Source organism: Hylobates moloch, unplaced genomic scaffold (assembly GCF_009828535.3).
Source record: "Hylobates moloch isolate HMO894 unplaced genomic scaffold, HMol_V3 SCAFFOLD_20, whole genome shotgun sequence".
Lineage (NCBI taxonomy): Eukaryota > Metazoa > Chordata > Mammalia > Primates > Hylobatidae > Hylobates > Hylobates moloch.
This window is the reverse complement of record NW_026652295.1, coordinates 50,040,966-50,065,862: the sequence shown is the minus strand read 5'-3', so window position 1 is coordinate 50,065,862 and position 24,897 is coordinate 50,040,966. Positions and strand designations below refer to the sequence as shown.

General features: G+C 42.2%; 1 protein-coding gene across 2 annotated transcripts in view; it reads right to left on the bottom strand.

The window, feature by feature from the left end:
- Positions 1-8,483: 8,483 nt before the first annotated feature.
- Positions 8,484-24,897, bottom strand: part of PAQR8 (progestin and adipoQ receptor family member 8) — a 46,575-nt gene continuing 30,161 nt past the window's right edge. The window contains exons 2-3 of one of the 2 annotated variants that reach the window (XM_032141596.2): positions 20,218-20,268; positions 8,484-13,086 (exon numbers count right to left, since the gene is read on the bottom strand). In XM_032141596.2, coding sequence (XP_031997487.1) covers positions 11,970-13,034 — 1,065 coding nt within the window. In that variant the 5' untranslated portion in view covers positions 13,035-13,086; positions 20,218-20,268 and the 3' untranslated portion in view covers positions 8,484-11,969. The remainder of the gene's footprint in view (positions 13,087-20,217; positions 20,269-24,897) is intronic. The other variant, XM_032141595.2, reaches the window with a different exon arrangement.

The window sequence follows — 24,897 nt, the reverse complement described above, 5'->3', positions numbered from 1 at the left end:
TGACCACAACGAGAATTATTTTTTTAAAAGGATAGAATAGAAATTATCCGGATGCATTCCATTTTGTTTGGAAGAATAATTCAGTGAAAGTTTTTTCAAGATATATATATACATATACATTCATAGTGAGAGTATATCATGATCACAGTCAAAATGCTTGAAAATTGACACAGTCCAGTTAGCTCATTTTACTAATGAGAAATCTCCAGACCAAAAGAGATCAAGGAACTATCAATTAATGACTGGTTCTCAATTGAGTATTTCTTACACTCCACCTCAATCCTCTGACATCTAGGAAAGACAGTCCTCATTTAGCTCAGGACAGATCGTTGATCTTGGCATCCTGCTTGTGAGCTCTGGCATAATAAAGCTCTCAATAGTACAGAGAAAGAGAAGTGTGAGAATGTTGTGGTAGTAACATCGACTAGAGTTTTAGATTCCAAATGTGGACAAGAAGTGAATTCATTAATTCAGGTAAATGGCAACTTTGAAACAATGGGGAAATTGATACCTTCTATTGAGCATCTCAAACCACTTTCCTTTTCCCCTTTCACATATGCAGCATGAAACAGAAAGTGGGAACAGGTTAGGTCCTGAGAGCCACATTCCTGTCCTGTTAAGAGTATTTGTGTGAGTTTGGACAATTTACCTACCCAAGTCTCCTGATTTTCATCTCTAAAATGAAAAGCCAGGACCAGAACTAATGATCATTAGTTGTTTGAGGGTCATGGGATCATTTTTAAAATCTTGTAAAAGCTTTAGACTTTCGTTCCCTAAAATGCACACATTCACATGTACTTATCATTTCATGTAGTTCATGAAAGCTCCAGTGAGTCTAGAAATCACTTCATTGAGTTTTCCCCTCTCTAAAATCTATGGAATGAAAAGTCTACAATATAGTATCCCAAAGGCAGAATGATGTAGCGGTAAAGTGTGTGGACTGTAGGAAACTCTCCAGGACAAATGATTGTTTGACCAACAACCGAATTGGAAAGGAGTAAAAAGACTGAGGTAGAAGGGAAACCTATAAATTAAAAAGAGATTTAAGTAAAAAGTCAACCAACTGCAATGTGTGGGTCCTATTGGGATCCTGATTTAAACTAAATACTTTGAAATAATTATGACATTTGTGAGACCATTGGGAATTCAAATACAGGATATTTGATGGTAAGGAATTGTTCTTCAGTTTTTTAGACATGATAATGGTATTGTATTCTTGTGTGAAGAGTTGTCATCTTTTAAGGATACATAAAAAGCATGTATTGTAGAAAAAATTATATAACATCTATAAAATTATAGATATTACATATCTTATATAATGTATAAGACAGTAGATATTATATAATTATATAATGTCCAAAATAATATGGACAGAAGCGAGTAGGGATATAGATGAAACTAGATTTCCCATGATTTGATAATTGTGTAGGTAATTACATGGGAATTCATCATACAATTCTATCTACTTTTGTATATGTTCAAGGTTTTTCATAATAGAAAAATAAAAATAAAATATTATGGACTGCAGAGTCAGACTGCAGAGGTACAAATCCTACCACTTACCAGCTCTGTGACCCTGCAGAAGTTTCTTAACTTTTTAATAGCCATAAACAGGAATAATAATTGTTGTTCCCAATTCACAAGGTTGTTGTGAGCATTAAATGAGTTCATATATGTTAGCACTTACTGTAATGCCTGGCACATAGTAAGCGCTCACTGACTGTTTGCCATTACCATTGTCTGGGGGAGCATGGTGAATGGACAGTTTGGTCAGTGACTGGGAATTGGAAAAACTATGGAAAATTAAAGACAGATTAAGGTAAAAAGAAAGGAGAAAAGGGGGGTGGGGAAATATGTTGGGCACTTTAGAGAATGCAACATGTAGAAGGGTTTGGTTTGTGTGACTTAAGTCTTTCTTTCCTTTTTACCCGCCCCCCACCTACCAACTCTGAATAAATATCACACACACACACACACACACACACACACACACATCCTTTTAGAGGGTAGGAGGGCATCTAATCTCTTTTCAAGGTAGAGTTTATGAAAAGAGCACAGTGGCTTTCTGGTGGGCCACAGAGGAGGCTAGATGGCTGGAACTTTCCGCGGAGCCATGGTCTTTTCCCTATTTGTTTGGTTTACTATTTTTTTTTATCACCACTAGAATGCGAAGCAGACGGTGAATATAAAACCTTTGCACCCAAAGATGAAGATGCTTCCAGGTAGATGAGTTGGTTGTGAGTACCAAGAGTAGAGGCAAAGACCCAGGTGGGAAGTTGCCAAGGTGCAACCCAGGAGCACCTGCTTACATAGGGTAGACTCAGATGGGAAACACAGCCACACGGAAACTGGCTGTTCACAACGTTTTCTCTGTACTTAACTCCCTACCACAGAGGTTCTATTGTATTCACACACGTGATAAGCTTCCCATCTGTATCTCTGCTGAGATCTGCAAATCCCACTTCTCCCTTTAATAGGGTATAGATGGGGGGGAAGGGAGGGGTCTTCGTGTCCCATTCTCTACCTGTGCTTGCTGAGTTGAGAGACCAAGAGCCACTGGTTAGGAAAAAACTGTCCATTTCATAGGGAGGTAAAAACTGAGGTTGGCCCTGGGATGCAGTATTAAGTTTTCTAGGGTCATCATAACAAAGTACCACAAGCTGGATGGCTTAAAACAGAATTTTTTTTCTGTCACAGTTCCGAAGGCTAGAAATCTGAAATCAGGGTGCTGGCAAGGCCATTCTCTCTCTGCCTGCCCCGCCACCCTAACCCACATACCCCATCCCCTAGTTTCTGCTTATTACCAGCAATCCTTGGCACTCTTTAGCTTGCAGATACATAACTCCCATCTCTGCCTACATTGTCACATGATGCTCTCCCCTGTGTGTGTCTCTGTGTCTTCACATGGCTGTCTTTCCTCTGTGTCTTCTCCTCTTCTTATATGGACACTAGTCATATTGAATTAAGAGATTGTCCAGTATGACCTCATCTTAACTGCTTACATGTACAACTACCCCGTCTCCAAATAAGGTCACTAATTGAGGTAGCAGGGTTTAGGACTTCAATATATCTAAGGGACACAAACACATAATACATGGGAATCAAGAGGTACAAAAAATGAGTATGTGGACCAGTAGGGTTTCTTCTGTAGTCTGAGAACACTTGGGGACCATAGTGAGAAAGGGCGGTGCTGCCAGAATGTCTGGGTGATGTGTGTGTGTACCAATGGAAGGTTCTTCCTGATGCCTGAGTCTGTGATCATGCAGACTGAACGTCAGGGAAGGAATGTGGAGGAAAGCAAGAAATCTCCCATTTCCCAGGGAAGATGAACTACATCTTATTCTGTTGTGGGTGGAGAAAAATCCCTCCCAAGGACACAGAGCTCCTGTTCTGGTGAGAGACGTCTGGGAGCCCTTGGAGAGTGTGGATGAATTTGTGCAGAACTCACAACATCCTGCTCAGCATGAAGTGATAGAAATGATGACTGTGGTCCAGGTGCGGTGGCTCACGCCTGTAATTCTGACACTTTGAGAGGCTGAGGCGGGCAAATCACCTGAGGGTGGGAGTTCGAGACCAGCCTGACCAACATGGAGAAACCTGGTCTCTACTAAAAATACAAAATTAGCTGGGCGTGGTGGCACATGCCTGTAATCCCAGCTACTAGGGAGGCTGAGGCAGGAGAATCGCCTGAACCTGGGAGGTAGAGGTTGTGGTGAGCTGAGATTGCGCCACTGGACTCCACCCTGGGCAACAAGAGCAAAACTCCGTCTCAAAAAAAAATAAAAAGAAAAAAAGAAATAATGACTGTGTGATTACCACTAGCACTTTCTGAACACAAACGTTGTGCCGAGTACTGTGTGCAAAGGTATTTTTCCTGGAGTAAAATTAGTCAGATTCCAAGATAATTTGTTCTTGTTTAGAAAAGAAAAAACACTAGATGGAGATACTTTGCATGTTGCCATTGTTGTCTTTAAGAAATTGGTTTAGCCTGGAATCGTACTCAAATTTATTTTAATGAGAATAAGATATATTAACAGGTCCTAAAGATGAGAAAGTATTCACTAGAGTCATTTTATAAACATTAGAGAAGCATGCGAAAATAATTTGAAGTCAGTGGTTTTTTTTTTTTTTTTTTGAGACGGCGTCTCGCTCTGTCGCCCAGGCTGGAGTGCAGTGGCGCAATCTCGGCTCACTGCAAGCTCCGCCTCCCGGGTTCAGGCCATTCTCCTGCCTCAGCCTCTCCGAGTAGCTGGGACTACAGGCGCCCGCCACCACGCCCGGCTAATTTTTTGTATTTTTAGTAGAGACGGGGTTTCACCGTGGTCTCGATCTCCTGACCTCGTGATCCGCCCGCCTCGGCCTCCCAAAGTGCTGGGATTACAAGCGTGAGCCACCGCGCCCGGCCGAAGTCAGTGGTTCTTGAAGTGAGTTTCTGTCCTTCAGATCCTTCAGGTCATTACAGAGGGCTTCTGAGATTCTAATGCTGAGTAGCGCCATGTTGTATTCTAGCACAAAATACACTTAGGAATCTCAGCCTTGGTACCATTCGACAATAACAGTATAAGGACTTTTGCTTGGCTAAAGTGTCTAGAAATAAAATGAGAACTGCATCCTTAGGTTTACTTCATTTATCAGGGGTGGGGAGATGGAAATCTACATTACACTTTCCTCTTAATTTTAAACTTTTTATGGTTCACACAAGTGACAATGTGAGAAGTTAGACAAAAGAATCTTCTACACTCACTTAATTTTGGTGGCCAAGAATATAGACCTTAGATTCAAGGGCCTGAGTGTCTGTGAGATTCCACTACTTAAGAGCCAGGTAGTTGTGGGCAAATTTACTTTATGCCTCAGTTTCCTCATTTGCAAAATGGAGGCAGTATTAGTGCCTACCTCACAGGGCTACTATGAGGGTTAAATGAAAGAATCTAGGAAAACAGCTCAGCTCAGTTCTTGGCAAGTGGTGAGTACTAGATAATGTAAACTGTTATTATCCCCAATTTATAGGCTCTGCCCTAGACATGTCATTCCATTTCTGCCCAGAGGATTATCCAGAGTACAAACTAGTGTCCAAAGAATGAGAAAACATTCAAAGCCTGTGTCGGAAGCGGAGGTCAACATTCTGGGCACTTTAAAAATGCTCTGGGAGGAATCTGGGAAGAATTCTGCAAGCATGAGAGTGTGGCCACAGGAACACGGAGTTTGCTGGGCCCAGACTACACATGGAATAACTTGATGTCAATCTGGTTTTGTGCATATTGCAGGAAACAGAATTTGCTCTATTTTCTAAAGGCAAAGTAATGTGCAATTAGTAATTAATCCATATCGATAGATAGCTACCCTTAATTTCCTTGGACAGAATTCTTCCTCACATGCCCCATTCCCAAAGTCACAGTAAAAGCAATTCTTCACAAGACCTATACAACCTGTCCTCATCTTCTGCTGTATTCTCCCTCTCTGTTCACACTGGCCTCCTGGCCATTCCTGGCATGCCCTGGGCTCAGAGCCCTTGCACTTCTTCCCTTTGCCTGGGTGAGAAACAGAGCTGGCTCCATCACCTTTCTTGGTATCTTCCCTGATCCTGTTTAAAATGGCGCACTTACCCACTCCTCCAGTCTATCTCTCTTCCTTGTTCTCTGTTTCTCCTTGGCACCATCGTCTTCTAATATATAATTTATTGATTTGGTTCATTGTTTCTCCATAAGGGCAGGAATTTGTGTGTTTTATTCATTCCTGCATCCCAGGTGCCTAGAACAGAGCCTGGTACCTAGTAGTGTTCACTGTGGAAGGACTGGCAATGAATCCACATACTCACAGGCTCAACAGGCCAGTCCTTACCCCCAGTGAAGTTATTTCTAGCACAGTCCTCTCTGAGAGCTTGATTCAGGAGAAACATTCCACGCAATTCTTTCAACATGAGAGATAATGTATCATTGGCTTGGATTAATGAGCCAGTATCAGCCACAACATCAAATTACCTACATAATGTAATGTCAGAAGGGAGTGTAATGTCATTCTCGGTACTCCTGTAAACAGAGCCATAAGGTTGATTTTGTAACTTAGAGAATAAAATACTAGGCTGCTTACAATTTCTAGTTTACAGTATCTGTTTTTTCGGGAATCTTTACATGACACTGCTACACCTTTTATCATTGACACTATTCTGACATAAGCCTTATTTTTCCCTAACAGGGATTTTATTTTACTGATGGATCCAAGGATTACTTTTCTTCCTACTTTTCTAGTTTCTTTAATAAGCATATATTGCTTTGAGAAATAATCAAAGACTTTTTTTGTGCTTTCTAGTAAGTCTGCAAAACTCACATGGCAGAGAAACATTTTTAAAATCCCATGTTCAAGTTCATATCTCTTGTCAAAATCCCAGGGAAAGGTGATTGTTTAAAGAACTGACAATCCCATCAAAAGATAAAAGGGAGGCTTTGAGATTTGGCAGGACTTTCTCATCCAAGGATCCAAACATATTTTCAGGAAACTGACTGGAGAGTAGGACTTGACTTTATAATCCACTCCCCAAGGGCCCCTGGACAATGAACTTTGGGGTTCTGAGAAGCCTCTGTGATGCAATGAATGCTTTATTCTGCATCCAAGGATGTGGGTGGAGTGAAGTCACTTTAACTCAAAAAAGAAATGATGCAACCCTGGCTATGCATGAGATTATTAGGATCAAAAGCTAAAAGATTATGTCAAAGTGTATATAATGCATAAAAGTGCTTCATTTGCTGTAAAAAGCTCTGCAAGTATTTGGTGCTGATGTTTCTGATAAGCTGGCCCGTGAATTTATCTGAAGGAAAAATGAGTTTAAACATTATAACTAGTTGTGTGGCTTCAAACCAGTCACTCGACCTTTCTAGTGTTTCCTAGTTCAATGGAGACCTGTTTGGCCTTACTTACCTCATACAGTTTAGAAGCTCATATTGATGTGAAAATGTTTTAGAAATCATAATGCACAATAAAATTTGAGCTGTTGTTCTGTAGCCTTCCATATGGTCCAGGCCTCCTGGAATCTTAAAATATAGTGAATACCTCTTCCAGTGAGAATCCTGTTATGTAAGAAAAGCCCTTACCATCGATAGATATGCTCCCAAAGTTAATATTTAAATGAATTATCTTTTTAATGCAGTGATTTTCCTTCCATGTTAAATTACTTCTATAATAATTCCACAAAGGATATGGTTATTGTTTTAAGGAGGTAGCCAGAGTGCAACATGCTGTTTTCAACTTACCAAGTTAGGAACCTGTACTCAGGTTGGAACCACACATCCTCTTCCTTGAAGGATGGGACTTTATGTACCTGGGAAGTCTCTACTGCTTGTGGAAATTTAGGGCTTCTCTCTCTCTGTGTCTGGATGTGTCAAGGGTCCCCAGGACTGAGTTAAAACAACTAGAGGGTAGTGAGAAGGGTTGGAGAAGTAGCAGGAGTAACGGGAAGTAGAGGCAGCTTTAAGGTGACTGCCTTGCTACAGGGGAAGATGTTTCCAACCTCTGGAGGTAAAGGGGAGAGAGAGCTTAATCCTTATGAAGAAGTTCTGGGCCAAACCAGGTCCCAGCCTCTTGGCCCTCAGGCTGTGATTGGAACCACGATCTGGGGAGAGGGACCCTCATGGCCCAAGGAAAAGATACTGGTCCTCATTTAGCAGATGGCAGACTCTCTGCCCACAGAGTGTGTTTTTCCACACTGCGGTGTCTCCAGAGCCAATGTGGTACCTTTCACCAATAGGTGCTCAATAAATTCTTGCTAAATTAATAACTGAAGAGTGGTTAAACTAGTAACAGTAACAACAGAAGCATTTTCAAACTGCCTAGGGCCCTTGCTGGTGGAAAAAAAGGGTTTGGACAAGAGTGACAACCATAATTCGACCAGTGGAGCCTCTAGCCATAGAAATGCTGTTTTCTTAGTGATTGTGATAGTACTATAGCCTGAAGCTGCAGTTGCCTGGAGAATCACCTTTTACACAGCTCTTTCAGTCTAACTTTGAAGGCTATATAATTAGTTGGTTGATAGATGCCACATTTCACAACACGTACGTTGTAATACCTGCTATAGTTAAATCATAGTATAATTCATAATTTTTACATTTATAAAATTGTAGCCAATGAATTAAAAATTTTGAAATCTTTAACACTATTATCTATGAAACTAGGAATATTGATTTAATTACATTGAAATCTTCAGAGAAATCAACTTCATAGCTTTTTGTGGGGAAGCAATTTGTTCTACTCACAAGTAGGAATTAGGGTGTGTGTATGGGGGATATGTGTATGGGGGGATAGGGTATGGAGATTTTTTAAAAGTTTTTATACTTTCCTGCTTCTTGGTAGAGGTAGTGTCCTGACCTCTTTTTCCTGACAATGTTTGTATAAATAAAACCTTTTAGAGGGGGCCTCTTCAAGGTAGTCCTTGTTAAGACCTTGTCAAAGAAACAAGGTAGCTGTTTCTTTAAACTGCTGACACTACAACAATGCATATGCAAAATCACTTTAATGGTTATTCATATAAGTAGATTTATATAGACAGAAAATAGCTCCATTTTTTTTTGCCAAGCAATCAAGCAACACACAAGACCAATAAAATTAGTAGACAGAAGCCTTGGGGACAATGGCTGTGCCCTTTCTGAGTAAGACATGAATGCCATCTGGAGGATCCATTTGAAACTACAGTGCAGTAACCAAAGAATCTAATGTTTTCAAGCATAAACGTACTTTTTGTGAACAGGTGAGCAACAGAGGCAGGAATAACTACCTTCATTCTATGGACTTAAACTCCTATTTATTTCTAGCTTCCAGTAGAAGACTCTTGAGAATATTGTTATTGAGTCAAGTACTTTCCGCTGAAATGGGAAATGAACCCCTAGAGTCTTACAAGTATTATTACTCATCAGTAAATACAGGTCAGGAAGAATTAGGCAAGAGAGAAGCAGGCAAATGTGTCCCATTTGCTGTGTCCTGCCATCTCCTCTCCCTACACTGCATTTCATTCATGAGAAGATGTAAATCACTGATAGTTTAGTTTTTTCAAACGTATTTACATTTTCATAGGTTGAAAGTCTAAATTAAGAAAGAGAGAGATAAAGTTAACTAGCAGAATTTCCAGTAGGTATGTTGGAGGGGCTATGGTAGAATAAGCCATCTCCTTTATAAAATTGTTGATTATTCCTTTTAAACTAGGTCTGTTTCTTACTGATACACTAACTTTAACAAAAATGTTTTAAAAGGAGTAATTCCTGAAAAGTCTGAGTAGTTAAAAACATCTGCATTTCCTAGTTTATTTCTCAGAAGATTCTGATATTCTGAGGGCATGTCATAGAGTCTCCTACCTCAATGCCTCTCAAATATCTCCTATTAAAAAACTGTTTCTAGGGCGGGCATGATGGCTAATGTCTGTAATCCCAACACTTTGGGAGGCTGAGGGGGGCGGATCACTTGAGTTCAGGAGTTCAAGACCAGCCTAAGCAACATGGCAAAACCCTGTCTCTACAAAAAATGCAAAAATTAGCCAGGTGTGGTGGCATGCGCCTGTAGTACCAGGTACTTAGGAGGCTGAGGTGGGAGGATTGCTTGAGCTGGGGAGGTCGAGGCTGCAGTGAGCTGTGATTGCATCACTGCACTCCAGCCTGGGCGACAGAGTAAGACCCTGTCTCAGAAAAAGATTAAAAAAAAAATTTCCAACCACTTGAGGGGCCAATACTTGTATACATTAAAATTGTATGGCAATATCTTAATGCCTGTTCCTGTGCTCATCATGTCACAGGCCATTAACAATGTTCAGATTGGCACTGGTCTGTGCACCCATCTGATCACTGCTCTACCTCCGGTTCTCTCTTTTAAAAAATACGTGAATTTGAACTAAAGATCTCTGCCCACAATACCACCAGTTACCTTCAAGAGCTTGACTTACACCTTCTTCCCTTCTGCTCTCTTCCCTCCCTTCTCCTTCCAACTTTCAAAATAATACAGTCTTTGAATCTGTGATAAAGAAAACTTCAAACAATTTCTAGTTCCTATTTTAAATTGACCTTCTACTAACAACGTATTTGCACAATTCCCCCATCCTCTTGTTCAGTTCAACCCAGTTCAGTTTGCTAATTTTATTTGCCATAAATTTGTCCTAGACACCAGAAGCTTGTATAAGACACTTGGGTAACACAGAAGTTCAGATATTTGAGGATTAACAGGAGAAATCCATCTAAGAAAACAACGTAGCTGACAAGACGCATGCTTTCTTGATATAAAGATTATTGGAAAGCTTCAGTTGAATATGTTTGTTTGTAGCCAAAATACAGATTCAGAAAGTCTTTTGTTTGATAAGCAATTCTAGCTTTCTGAAGTTTCTTTCATTCACTAGTTGAAGAGCAATATATATTTTTTCTTATCCCAATAACCCAAAACAGAAAATTCTACATGGGCATATATTAAGTAAAGTGTTCATACATTTCCATTTATAAGGCACACAACTCACAAATCTCACAGAAAGGAAGAAAACAAAAGATTTGAAGACAATAAAGTAAACTCAGAGGAGGTTCATCAAACTGGAGTTCAATCACGTCCCTTTTTAGTAACTAAGGGACCTCATACTGAAAGGAATCATTGCCTCTGAAAAGAGGGCTTCTGAGCCCTTCTTTTGACACAGCCTCCTTCACTGGATTAGTGCAGAAGTCAATCCTCAGGGAGGGCTGCATGGCCAGAACACATCAATCCCAAGCACCACCTATCCCATAGAAGCTTCTGGGCAGCAATGCTCCAAACAAACCAGGGTGCCTGGTTCACATGTTCTCACCCGAAGGAGCCTTCAGGGACCAATCTACAGTAAACACACATGCTTGCCTATCCCAGTACTTGAGTATTTTAAGGGTTCTGCTCTAAGCTGAGGCAGGACTGCCTGCCTGAGAACCCTGAATGGGGTTAGTTATGTGCGTCCTTCATGGGGCAACATCTATGTAGAAGGCTGGACTTTGGGTTCCTCTTGAAATAATGAGGTCCCTAGAGGGATCCTTAGAACCAACTAATCCTACCAAGAGCTTTTAAAACATGCTGGTCAAATATGGAGATTCCCTGGTGCAACACCCAGATCTCCTGGTCTGTTAGGTAGCCCTGATAACTCTCAAGTAATCCTGTAGTCCACCGGTAAAAAATAGACGGGTCCCATGACACCATATAGTATCTATGGTTATTGGCTGGGCCTCCTGGTGGCTCTTGGCACTGTAATTTCTAGTACTGTTTAGATTACTATTATATGAGAATAAGCTTCCTGAATGTCCACACGAATCCAAGCATTTCCTGGAAGTATGACTGCTTCCTAGTCTTTTATATTACCATGCAAGGTAGGGATGGGAGTGAACAGCACTTTAGAGAAAACTGCCAGGTAGACAGTTATCCTGAGAAAAGGGTTAGTATTATAGTTGTCGAGAAAGGAGGGACCAGAAATCAGATGAACTGAGTAATTCATTATGTCATCTTGAAGGCTTTTCCACTCTGGACAATTTGAAATCCAAATGAAATTGGGTCCTTGGGTCAATTTATTCCATTACCAAAGAACAGCACAGTAAGATTGCCATTCCAACAGGGTGAGGACCAGTCACCTACTTACTTTCCAGTCCAATTTTATTATCCATTCAGCTTTTAGGAATTGACCGTGGAGGCCATAGTCAGAATTTTGCTAAATTTTCAGGCATGAAGATGATTCTCCTTAATTCAATGTCTCATGAATCTTAGTCAAGATCTCTTCCCTTCCTGTGCCTTGTTAAGCTATGATCCAAAAGGAAAAGGAGTATTCCTTTTATTAACAACAACAAAACTCTTAAATCCTTTGGCTTTCAAACACTGCAGCCATAACATATCCTTGGATATATGTATTAATTTAAAAGCCAATCCCTTAAAAGTCAGCCTCTGTTGTATCAAGTTTTCTCCAAATTATGAGGGGCTTCCTCCACACGTTGCCCCACTTGCCAGCCTCAAGAATCTTTCTTGGTCAGTCTGGCCTTGACTTTGTGCCTCAGAAGGGCTGCGGTGGCAGCACTGCAGGCAGCCAGGAAGAAGAAGGAGAGGCAGGCCATGTGGACAGACAGGGGTCCATGGCGCTGCAGAAAGATCTCCTGCCGCCCCTGGTAGTCCAGGAGGATGGCCTCCAGCTGGGAGAGCGTGCAGATGGACAGAAAGGCATGGAAGATCTGATGCCCATGGCCCACGATGTCACAGGAACCCGGGAAGTACTTCTCAGGCACCGGGCAGGAGAAGAAATAAGCGCTAACCAGGAAGAAGAGGATCTGGAGGGTGTGGTACCAGGCTGCTTGCTCCTGGCAGCCAGCCAGGTGACAGAGCGCCACACGGTGTGCCACAGGGCTGATGTCTAGGATAAAGGCCAGCCCTGCCGGCACCACTTGACAGATCTTCCTCATGACTGGATAAGGCCTCCGGTAACGATATTTCGCATAGCAACAGCCAGCACAAGATAACCAGCCACAGAAGGCAGCTGCTGGCAAGAAGAAAAGCCAGAACCGCTCATACCAGGCCTGGTCAGAGCTGTAGAAGAAATGAGCCAAAGCACTGCCATATTGGTAAACGCTCACACCAACATAGTCCACAAAGTAGAAGGTGTAGTGGGAGAGCTCTGACTTGGACTGCAGCAGGTGGGCCAGAAGGCTGCAGGTGAGGTAAGTGATTGACGACAGGATGAAGAGGAGCAGAGGCAGGGAGTGGGTAGACGCCCATGGCAAGGCCTCAGCCTCGGCAAAGGCCCAGAATCGCAAGAGGACGGCCAGGGCTGCCAGTAAATGGGTCCAGACGTTGACCACCTCGTTGTGTTTCTGAAAGAGGCTGAAGAAGTAGTAGCGCCACTCGTGCCCCGTGGGGCGGTAGCCGGTGCGGATGTAAGGCTCCCGGAAGAGCTGGGGCACATCCGTTTCCGGGACAGTGCAAGGCATCTTGGGAAGCCCATCCTCCAGGATCTTGGGCAGACGGCGCAGCTGCTGCCCGCTGACCGACAGGGTGCTCAGGCGCTCCAAGATGGCGGTCGTCATGGCTGCGGCCCGCCTGCACTCCGTGCCGCGCCCTAAGGACAGGGGATGCAACCTGCAGAAAAGAAAGGAAAATTGGCAAAGCCGCAGTGAGACATGAATGCAGCTAAGACGGACAAGGAACTATGGCTATTTTCTTTTGGGACAGGGTCTCATTCTGTCGCTCAGGCTAGAGTGCAGTGGCACGATCACAGCTCATTGCAACCTCTAATTCCTGGGCTCAAGTGATCCTCCAGAGTAGCTAGGACCATAGGTGCACGCTGACAGGCCCGGATAATTTTTTGTTGCTGCTGCTGTTGTAGAGACGGGGGTGTCGCTATGTACAGCAGGCTGGGCCCAAACTCCTAGGCTCAAGCACTCCTCCCTCCTCAGCCTCCCCAAGTGTTGGGATTACAGGCGTGAGCCACCAGGCCGGCTGGGATCTGTGGTTGTTTTAATGTAACGTGGCTTTCTGGTACAGTAGAGGAAGCAAGGAGCTGCAGACAGCTTCTTTGAGCCTCCTTTAATTCATCTGTAGAATAATGGAGTTGGACCAAGATCCCTTACTGTCCCAATATTCTTTTTCTTTCTTTCTTTTTTTTTTTTTTTTTTTGAGACAGAGTTTCACTGTTGTTGCCCAGGCTGGAATGCAATGGCTCCAGCTCGGCTCACCACAACCTCTGCCTCCCGGGTTCAAGCGATTCTCCTGCCTCAGCCTCCCAAGTAGCTGGGATTACAGGCATGTGCCACCACGCCTGGCTAATTTTGCATTTTTAGTAGAGATGGGGTTTCTCCATGTTGGTCAGGCTGGTCTGGAACGCCCGACCTCAGGTGATCCTCCCATCCCGGTCTCCCAAAGCTTTTTTTAAATTTTTTTTGAAACAGGGTCTTGCTCTGTTGCCCAGCTGGAATGCAGTGGCGCAATCTTGGTTCACTGCAACTTCCGTTTCCCGGGTTCAAGCAGTTCTCCTGCCTCAGCCTCCCAAGTAGCTGGTATTACAGGCGTGTACCACCATGCCCAGCTAATTTTTGTATTTTTAGTAGAGATGGGGTTTCACCATGTTAGCCAGGCTGGTCTCAAACTTCTAACCTCAAATGATCTTCCCGCCTCAGCCTCCAAAAGTGCTGGAATTACAGGCGTAAGCCACCACGCCTGTCCTGTCCCAATATTCTATGTTGACTACACTCAGTGTGAGGCAAAGTTACATCTTGTAAAATGGAAATGTTAGCTACCCTAACATAATTTAGTGATATCAATGACTTAATGATTATCAAGATTTAATTATATCTATAAGTAAGGTAACCTTTAAAGGATATGGGGTTTTCTTGATATTAAAATGTAATAATAAAACAGGCTTCAATAGCATGAAATATCATATTGAAGTATAAGAATTACAAATATTGATATAGCTAATGATAGACTGTATTTCTTTAGCACCTACCTAATCTTAAACTATCCGCTAATTTCACTGGTACTTTGAAAATATGAGGTGAGCAACTGACTAAGCCTCATATTTAAGACGGGCAAATTGACTCATCAGTTAGGTTGGTAAAGAACAATGCACATTCTAGGATATCCTAACAGTTAAAATTAACATGTGACCTAAAGTTAACATAAAATCTAATTGCAAAGATTGTTGTTCATTTTTTTAAATTATGCTCTGAAAAGCAAGTAGTTTTAGATTTGCCTCTCTTGGGTAATTAAAACTGTACTCGGTGAATTTCAGGCTTCAGAAATGCTTAACTTATACTTGTATTTCTTGGTGACAGATGAATACAGCAATTATTTCATAAAATATTTCATAAAACTGCTGCAAAATTTCATGTGAAGTTGCTAGGTAAGGAAATAGATTTTGATCATTTCTAGTTACTTCATGGAATTATGTTTCCCAAGCTTTTTTCTTCAGAAAAATTTAATATCTGATTTATCTAAATGGAGCACATACAACGAGCACATACAGCAAGTATTGGAGCACATACAGCAAGTACTGTTCAAGGTGCTTACTAATTTTAGCAAAGAAAATATAATTCCTACTCATATGTCTCAATCAATATTGAAGGAGAAAAAATACCTAATCAGGTAAAAAAGTGTAGGGCATGAAAATTAATAAAATGTAAAGAAGTTCAGGGAGACCTGGAGTCAAGTTCCAGTTTTGCCACTTACTGGGGTGACCTTGGGCAAGTTATAGAATTCTCTCAGCCTCCGTTTCTTCATAATTCTATGTATTATATGGGTTGTGTGATAGTTAAATGAGAGAGTCTAAAAAATGAAGTGCTTAGCATTCTGCCCAGCCCAACGTAAGTGCGTAGTAAATGTGAAGTATTGCTGTCATTTTTATTGCTATGAGCTGGGCTCTGTGCTAGGTACTAGGTACTAGGGATACAAAGACTGGTAAGATACACTTCCTGCCTTCAAAGAGATCAAAGTTTACTGGGGAGACAGACATGTAGGGCAATCAACACAAAAATGTGCAATTAGTGCTCCATTAGAGACAAACAATGGTTCACGGGGGTCTCAGCAAACAACCAAAACAGGGAAAGGATGGGGGTATAGCCCCTTGAAGTGACCCTGAACTGAATCTCGAAGGAAAAATCAGAATTCCTGAGAAAAGATAAAGGCGGAAGAGACTTCTAGGCAGAGCAAGGTCAAAGAACTTCTGCCTGCCAAGATACGGGCTTGGAAAGCCTGGAGTATCTGAGGTCACTGTAGTTTGCAGTTACGACATTGGTGCCAGAGAGACCTGAGCTCACATCCTGAGCCCCACCATCAACAAGCTGCATGAATCCAGCCTGAGCTTTGTTATCTGTGGAGTAAATGACAGAGAAGCTGCCTTACAGGGCTGTAAAAGAACTATATGACATAATGCCTGTAAAGTGTTTAACAAAGTGCTTGGTTCCAAGTCTGCATAACTACTTGCCATTATTATGACCATCACTGATATGAGATGCAGGAATTATTCATGAGTTCAGGGCCTAATGTCCCCTCTGTGCTTTGAACCTATTTCTATGGCAGTCCCTGTAACCCTGTATTGAGGCATTCATTTAGCCAGCACCCATCAGACAGTGGTCTTCTACCAGGAATGGGCTATGAACTCAAGCTCAATGTAGGAATTAAAGACACCAAGAGAAGTGTATTAAGGATTACAGAGTCAGCCAGAAAGAGAAACACAGAAAGAGGGAGTGTGGGAGAGAGAAAGAAAATGCTAATTAGAATACCTGAATTCATTTAAAAACAAAAAGAAAAGAAAAAGCTAAGCTGTGCTTCTGCTATCAGCCAGCAGAGGGATCCCAGTGCCTGAGAGTTCAGTTCTGGATGGAAGTTTCTCCAACTGACCTTGGTGGACGAACTACAGGAATGGGCCTGGGATGTGGGATAACTTCTCAAGTTGTCCTGTTGCTGTTAGCAACATATAATCTGGGGGTGCTGGGCTTGTTGGAGTTCTGGGGAATTAAAGTGTTCTATTCTTTAGCTATAGTCTTCTACTACCTCTTGTGAAGTAGACAGCAAACCAGATAAAATTACCAGTCTGATTTTATGGCTGGGAGAAATCAAGGTGAGTCACTGGGGTTATAAAGCTATAGAAGAAGGAATCCCCAGAGATGCTTCCAGTATCCCTGTCTGCATGCTGTCTAAAATCAAGGCTATTTCTCTTATCTTTGGGAACCCAAACCAATCAGACAATTCCTGCATCCAGAGTTAAATAATATATAACCACACAATTCCTACTAATCTTCATATCCTTAAAATAGCATATCCATCACATAGCAGGTTCTTATAAACTGACAACTCAACTGAATTTCTAAAGACTAAAACTTTGGATTTTAGTAGTTTAGCGATTGGAAGGAGCACAATTCAGACCTGGGAACTAACTGGCATCTGTCTGTTCTGAGGGAGAAAGGACAGAACATGATACTGCCTTATTATTGGTCTGCAGAAGACCATGACTGCAGAGCTCTGACAGTTCCTTCTAGTTCTCATATCACCAGCCTCCCTCATGACTTTATGTTGACAAGTTATTTTCTGGAAATTATTTCTACTTCACTCTTACAGAAAATAAACTAGGAAGAGATTTATAGAACTAAGAAGCAGAGAGGTACAAGTCCAAAAGGATATTAACTTTAACTTCAAAAGAAAAGGTGCACAAGGGGAAAGAAATTGGCAGAATCATCATTTCCCTTACAAATGAGATCTTTAAAATGCAGCCACAGAGATCTCAGGGTCTTCTTAATAACTCCACCCCCTGGAGTGTGTAACCCAAAACCCACAAAGGAACCCGAGAGTCCAGGGATACAACCACCATGGCCTCTAACTCAGAATATGATTCCTTACCTCTCTCAGGAATGAGAGGGTTACAAAGAGCTGTCCTCTGAGGGTAAAAAGGGCTTAAATTTCCCAGCCGGGGCAGTGGCTCACGCCTGTAATCCCAGCACTTTGGGAGGCTGAGGCCGGTGGACTGCTTGAGGTCAGGAGTTCGGGACCACCCTGACCAACATGTTGAAACACCATCTCTACTAAAAATACAAAAATTAGCTGGGCATGGTGGCCGGTGCCTGTAATGCCAGCTACTAGGGAGGCTGAGGCAGGAGAATCACTTGAACCCAGGAGGAGGAGGTTGTAGTGAGCCGAGATTGTGCCACTTACTGCACTCCAGCCTGGGAGACAAAGTGAGACTTCGTCTCAAAAACAACAACAGAGGACTTAAATTTCCCTTTGGTAGTGCAAGGTCATGAAAATTCTAAGGTCAGGCGTGGCGGCTCACACCTGTAATCCCAGCACTTTGGGAGGCTGAGGTGGGCGGATCACCTGAGGTCAGGAGTTCAAGACCAGCCTGGCCAATATAGTGAAACCCTGTCTCTACTAAAAATACAAAAAATTAGCTGGGTGTGTTAGCAGGCTCCTGTAATCCCAGCTCAGAAGGCTGAGGCAGGAGAATCACTTGAACCTCAGAGGTGGAGGTTGCAGTGAGCCAAGGATCACGCCATTGCACTCCAGCCTGGGCAACAAGAGCGAAACTGCCTCAAAAAAAAAAAAGAAAAGAAGGAAAGAAAGAAAAGAAAAATTCCAAACTTGTGGTCAGAAAGAGGGTTTGAGTTGTTTTCTCTTTTTTCCCCCTCTCTGTCATTTCTTTAGCAACCACCTCTTCCCCTGCCATGAAATTCTCCCTTTGAGAGCAGCTAACACAGCTACAAAAATGGTACCATGAGTTATAATTCTTTTATCATCATTAATTTCAGAAACCACTGTCAAGTGGGGTCTGCCCCCCTCCCTCTTAGGCATCACTTTCACCGAGCAGGTATGGGCAATGCTTCCATGATTCAAAGGACCAGCTGTAAAGTTTGAGCCCGTTTTGGAGGAAACCACATATTGTCATCATGATGTTGAATCCTCCCAGCCTTCCCAGGTGGCTGCACTAAGAGCCCCTCCCTCACTTCTGGCCTCTGTTCCCACGCCCTCCTACCTAACCTGACGTGACTATCAGCTGACCAAGATTCTACCTTAGAACAATCTCCTTTGCACAGGGTTCACTCCAACTCCTGGACAGCTGAAATTTAAATCTTCCTCAAGAATTTTTATTAACTGGATAATCTCAAGTCTTGTAATTTTGATCAACCAGAAATCTTTTTCAGAGCAAGGATTATCTATTCAACACTATTCCAGGCTACCAAGGCCCCAGAGGAAGAATACAATAAGATCCTTTACCTCAAGAAGCTTAGAAGAGTCAAACTTCATGAATCAACAGCCAACAACACCAGATGACACACATAAACAAGTGTAAAGTAGAGCGAAATACAAATAGATCTATAGAAGAGAACACACTCAGAGTATGCTGGGGCAGCGTTGGGGGGAAGTGGGCTTGTGTTAGCCCTAGAAGGCTGGATAGAGCTCAGACAAGTGAGAATTGCAGCATTCTAGCAAAGACGCAAAATAAGAGCATAGGAATGGTACGACTTCCTGGTAGGTCTGTGAGCAGAGGGGCTACTGGGGAGTAATGAGGAAGGGAGTGGGCTAGGTGCAGTGGAATTAGTGAAAGTTTAGGTTTGATGTTACAGAGGAAATGGGAGTCATTTCTCTCCCCTGAAACTATTACCCTGTTTCAATGCTTATCTCCCCTGAACTCTGCAAGGATTCCCAATGCTAACCAATGCTTCCTCTCTTGGCTTAAGTGACAATGACACTACTCTCTCTGGCCCCACGTTGGCTTTCTTCTCCCACCATCCCTGTCAATTGTGGTATCTGCCCCCTTTTCACCATCCACAGTGCCTCTCAGACAGGTACTTCTCCCAGGCCCTTAGCTTCAGCTAGCACCTGTATCCGCTGATTTCCAAATTTGCCTCCAGCCAGATCTTTCCTGAGGTGTGAATTCAAATATCCAACTGCTCTAGATGTGTCCAAAAGAGTGTCCCCCATGGGCACTTCAAACTCATCTCCAGACATTTCCTTCAACCCAAACTTGACTCGTCCCCTACATCTAATCAGAATCGAGGTTTGCTGATTTTATCTCAACATTTCTGGAATCCATTTGCCCTTTCCATTTCTACTGCTCTCCCTTAATTTAGGCCTTCAAAATTAACTTAACGATGACAATAGCAGTCTCATAACTGACCTTTCTTCATCAATAATGGCTCTCCTAACTCACATCCCCAACCCTCACTTCATTCTCCAAATCACTTCAGGGCAACAGTTTAAAAATGGAAATCTGATTATCATTCCCTCCTCAAAATTCTTAACGGCTCACCATTGTTTGTTTTCAATATAAATTCTAAGCCCTAATCAAACAGATCCTTTCTCTGTTTTCCTTCCTATTCCAGCCTCCTCTCCCAGAGCCCATACTTGTAAGGCCACTTTGTTGGCCCAGATCTTAATACTCTTAATACTGGGAGTTCTTGACACTCTATCTCCCATGCATGCAAACTCAGTACCCTCTAGCCCAGCAACTCTGGCTCATTTTCAACCCTCTACCCAGAAGTCGGCTCCACCAGGAAGCTTTTCTTAACTCCCAGACTGGCTTAGGGCTCTCTCCAGCCTTCATTAGACTCTGGCCTTGCCTCTCCCAGTTTGCTTCATTCGTGGAGCTGGGTTCATTTGTTTACTCCACTTACTTTCCCATTAGCCACCAGCTCCTTTAAAGGCAGGGACTGTTAGGTGCAGAAGTCCCCATGTTGAAAATAATATCTGGCATATAGAACACACCTTATAATTACTTACTGAATGAACAGTTCTTTAGGCCCAGGCTCATGGCACCAATTTCCTTCTCTTCTGCAAAGGTGAAGGAAAAAAGAAGTAATGGTTTGGGAGTCAGGAAGTCTGGCTATTAGTATTTGCTCTACTCAGGTGTGTGGCTATACCTAAGACAATCAATTACTCAGTGTCATTGTCCTCATAAAAAAGGGTGGGTGGAAGGAGGTGATTTCCTGTCTATCCACTTTTTAGGAAGAAAACAGAATGAATAATAACAAAATGGTCAGTAATGGAATAGTACTTTCAAGAGGCAAAACATGCACATAAAGTCCTAGTAATATTTCAAAGAGCCCACTGAAGGATATAACTTAGTAAAAATAAATCTATCCACATGTACTTTCTACCTTATACTTGATTTTAATGCAATTTTTTAAAATCAAAAAGGATTTTTTTTTTGTAACACTTCTGGGAATCATCATAATACTGCCTCCCTGGGTCAAGTCTGGGCTGAAAGACATGTTTGAAAATGTTGAGTTTGAAGTACCCATGGAGGACATTCATTTGGACACATCTAGAGCAGTGGGATATTTGAATTCCCCTGTCTCCTTTAAGGATTTTTAATTAGAGTCAGATTATAATGGAATTGGAATTAAAAGTTCTATTTACTGAGTATATGTACCATGAATTCACTTAATGTTTATAAGTGTTAAAAAAATGTAGAATAATGCCTTGCATTATGTAGGGATCTAGTCTTTTTTTTTTTTTGAGACGAAGTCTCGCTGTGTTGCCCAGGCTGGAGTGCAATGGTGCGATCTTGGCTCACTGCAACCTCCGCCTCCCAGGTTCAAGCAATTCTCCTGTCTCAGCCTCCCAAGTAGCTGGGACTAAACTACAGGTGCATGCCACTATGCCCAGCTAATTTTTTGAATTTTTAGTAGAGACAGGGTTTTACCATATTAGTCAGGCTGGTCTCAAACTACTGACCTCAGGTGATCCACCCACCTCGGCCTCCCAAAGTGTTGGGATTACAGGCGTCAGTCACTGTGCCCGGCTGGGATCTAATCTTAAAGATTTATCTTAGAAGTGCCTTTCAAATTATTATTTTTTGTAAATGGAAAAAGAAAAATGGGGTAAAAATCCCAAGTTCATGGTTAAAATTTGACATTTTAGCCAAAAATTGTGCATTTAGGTGTTCTTTTTAAAAGTAAATCACAGAACTAAGCTAAATACAGATGTTCCTTGACATATGATGGGTTATAGCCCAGTAAACTTGTTAAGTTGAAAATGTCTGAAGTTGAAAATGCATTTAATGCACCTAATCTACTGAACCTAACCACTCTTAGCCTTCCCTACCTTAAATGTGCTCAGAACACACACATTAGCCTACAGGTGGGGAAAGTCATCTGGCAACAGAGGACACTGTAGGGTATTGGTTGTTTTGAGATCACATGGCTGACTGGGAGCTGCAGGTTACTGCTGCTGCCCAGAATTGCTGGAGTATTTCACCACCTATCACTAGCCTTGGAAAAAATCAAAACCCCAAATGCAAAGTATGGTTTCTATTGAATGTGTATCACTTTCACACCATCCTAAGTTGGGGATCATCTGTATTCTTAAGGTTTGGTTTTGTTTTCGTAGTTCTAACTGGTGGAAACTACCTAAAATGCATTTCCTTTTCAGTAACTTTCAATAAAACAATGAAATGACACGTTTTTGGTGATAGTTGTTATCCCCTGAAAACACAGTGAAAATACGTCAAGTACCCATAAGAGACCATTTAACTTTCAGAGAGGAACTGTATCGATAAGCAGAGCAGCACCTGGGCACATCTCCTATCACCTGAGAAACAGGTGTAACCGTGTTTAACAGGTATGCCCACTGCACTCACTGCTCCTGGCCATCTCCTCCATCTGCTGGGTTCCCTCTCATTGGCCCCTGTCTGAATTTGAGTCCTTATTGTCTCTCACAGAAACCTCGGTAGGATACAGGAGGCCTTCCTGGTCCCTGTCTGTGCGTCTCTTCAAGTGTCCCCAAAGCATCTCCCACTCTGCCACTTTGTGTTCCAGTTATTCTGCCATCCTCTCAGGACTTTGTGCTTCTGTGCATGCCTGGAATGCCCACACCACTGATGTCCCCTGGCCAACTCCTACTCATGCTTCATGTCCCATCTCAGATGGCCCCTGTGAAGCCTTCCCCTCAGGTGCTCCTTCACCTAACTGCCACTGCACTTATAGTCCTTCATTATAGGACTTTTCCTACTGTATGCCTACATGGTTTGCATTATATGTCTCTCTGACCACTAAACTGCGAGATCCTTTGAGGGCTGAGAATATTTTTATCATTAGCATTGTGCCTATCACATCGATATTCCAAGAAATCACTGAATGAATGAATGAATGAATGAATGAATGAATGAATGGAATGAAAGTGTCCAAATCGACCAGGTACAGTGGCTCACAGCTGTAATCCCAGCACTTTGGGAAGCTGAACGGGGAGGATAGCTTGAGCCTAGGAGTTCAACACCAGCCTTGGCAACACAGCAAGACTCTATCTCTAAAACAAATTTAAAAATTAGCCAGGCATGGTGGCGCACATCTGTAGTCCCAGTTACTCAGGATGCTGAGGTGGGAGGATCACTTGAGCTCAGGAGGTTGAGGCTACAGTGAGCCATGGTTATGCCACTGCACTCCAGCCTGGACAACAGAGCAAGACGCTGTCTCAAAAAAAAAAAAAAAAAAGAGAAAGTGTCAAAATAATAGTATTAAACACTTAATATGATGTTTAGCACATACCAGACAGTGTTTTGGGTGGTTTGAAAAATTAACTTAATATTTAAATATTAAGAATAATTTAAACTTCCCAACAATTACTTGACACCAGTACTATTATCATTCCCATTTCACAGATAAGGAAACAGAGTCACAGAGAGTTTACATAACTTGTCCAAGGCTGCACAGTATGTGATAGATCCAGGAGGTAACTAAGCAGTTGACTCTAAAGTCTGCGTTCTTAACCACTATGCCTCAAAAAATGCGCTCTGTGACTAAACCCCAATATTTTTTGATATACAACTTCAAATATGCTGCTGCAATACGGCTTTGCTTCATTAACAAAGATAACTTGCAGGTGGCCTTACAAAAAAAATCAGTACTGCAAAGTTTCTCAGTTCTTTGACACTGAGTTTACTTGTAAATCAGATTCCAGTACTCCCTAAGAGAATAAAATGTGACTTCCACAAAATCTGAGTGGAATCTATCAAATAATCCATAGGTCTATTAGCCCAGATAAATATGATCATAAATCTGATGGGCCTCTTTCATATTGAAGAGACACATGGTTTGTTGTGGCTAGCTTTACAGAACTAGTGTAGTGAGACATTCCAATCATAAACCTGAGGTTATTTATCAGCCTGCTGGTGGAAAGCACGATGACAATGAGATCACTAAATCTGCTATGCATATAGCAAGCTACCTAAAAAGCCTTTCCCAAATTAACAAAGTGGGGAATTAAAGAAAAGCTCCATATTTGGGAAACTGGCATTGTTTGGTAGTGAAGACATTTTATCTGGATGCCAAATAGAAGCACTCCAAAGCAATAGTGTTCCTGATCTATTACAAGGATGCTATGTGAATCTACCACAAACTTGGAATAGCTGATTCCCTGGAAAGAACACTGGGCAAGAAATTAGAAGTCCCAATGTTTAGCTCTAGCTCTATCACTATGTGACACTTTTTTTTTTTTTTTGAGATGGAGTCTCGCTGCGTCACCCGGGCTGGAATGCAGTGGCACGATCTCGCCTCATTGCAACCTCCGCCTCCTGGGTTCAAGCAATTCTCCCGCCTCAGCCTCCCGAGTAGTTGGGACTAAGGGCGCACACTGCCACACCCAGCTATTTTTTTTTGTATTTTAGTAGAGACGGGGTTTCACCGTGTTGCCCAGGCTGGTCTCGAACTCCTGAGCTCAGGCAATCTGCCTGCCTAGGCCTCCCAAAGTGCTCTAAGTGATTTTTGAGCAAATTACTCAACCTCTGTATGCCTTGGTGCCCTTGTCCATAAGATGGGGGCGTAATCTATATAAGCTCTAATACTGTAAAATTCTGTAATTCATCTGGGCTATGTTTTGCTTTGTACTGAATGTCAAGCAGCATGCTGAAATCACCAACAAACAGATCCTGTGACATCACTTCATGTCACTGTGTGTGGGACTCACACAGATGGTAGGAAAGTGACCTGCTGGTTGTTGGATAGAGGACAAATGAGCAGCAATTCCTATCAAAGGCAAAAGAAATGCTTCCAGAATTCACAGAAGCCCAGCTTCACACATCACTGCATAACTATAAATGGCTGCAAAGGAATAGCAGCCAAAATGACAACTTGGTGTCCATTTATAAGGACTGGAACTGTGCTTTAAGCAGCCTTTGAGCCAGAGGTGGAGTTGGAAACAGTCTCACATGCCTCAGGATCTCCATAGTCATTCAGTGAGAGAACTCTGGGCTCATACTCATCTTTATAGCTACATCTTCCAAGGAGCATATCACTATTTGTAAAGTCATATTTGAAAGAATGGCACTACCAGTGCAATCCTGTTATTAGCAGAGATCGATTCAGATTCATCAATGGTCAGTGCGTATTTCCCCCTTTATTTAACAAAACCTAACAAAACAGAATCTCGACATCCAAAAATGGAGTATTTGATTGAGTAAATTAA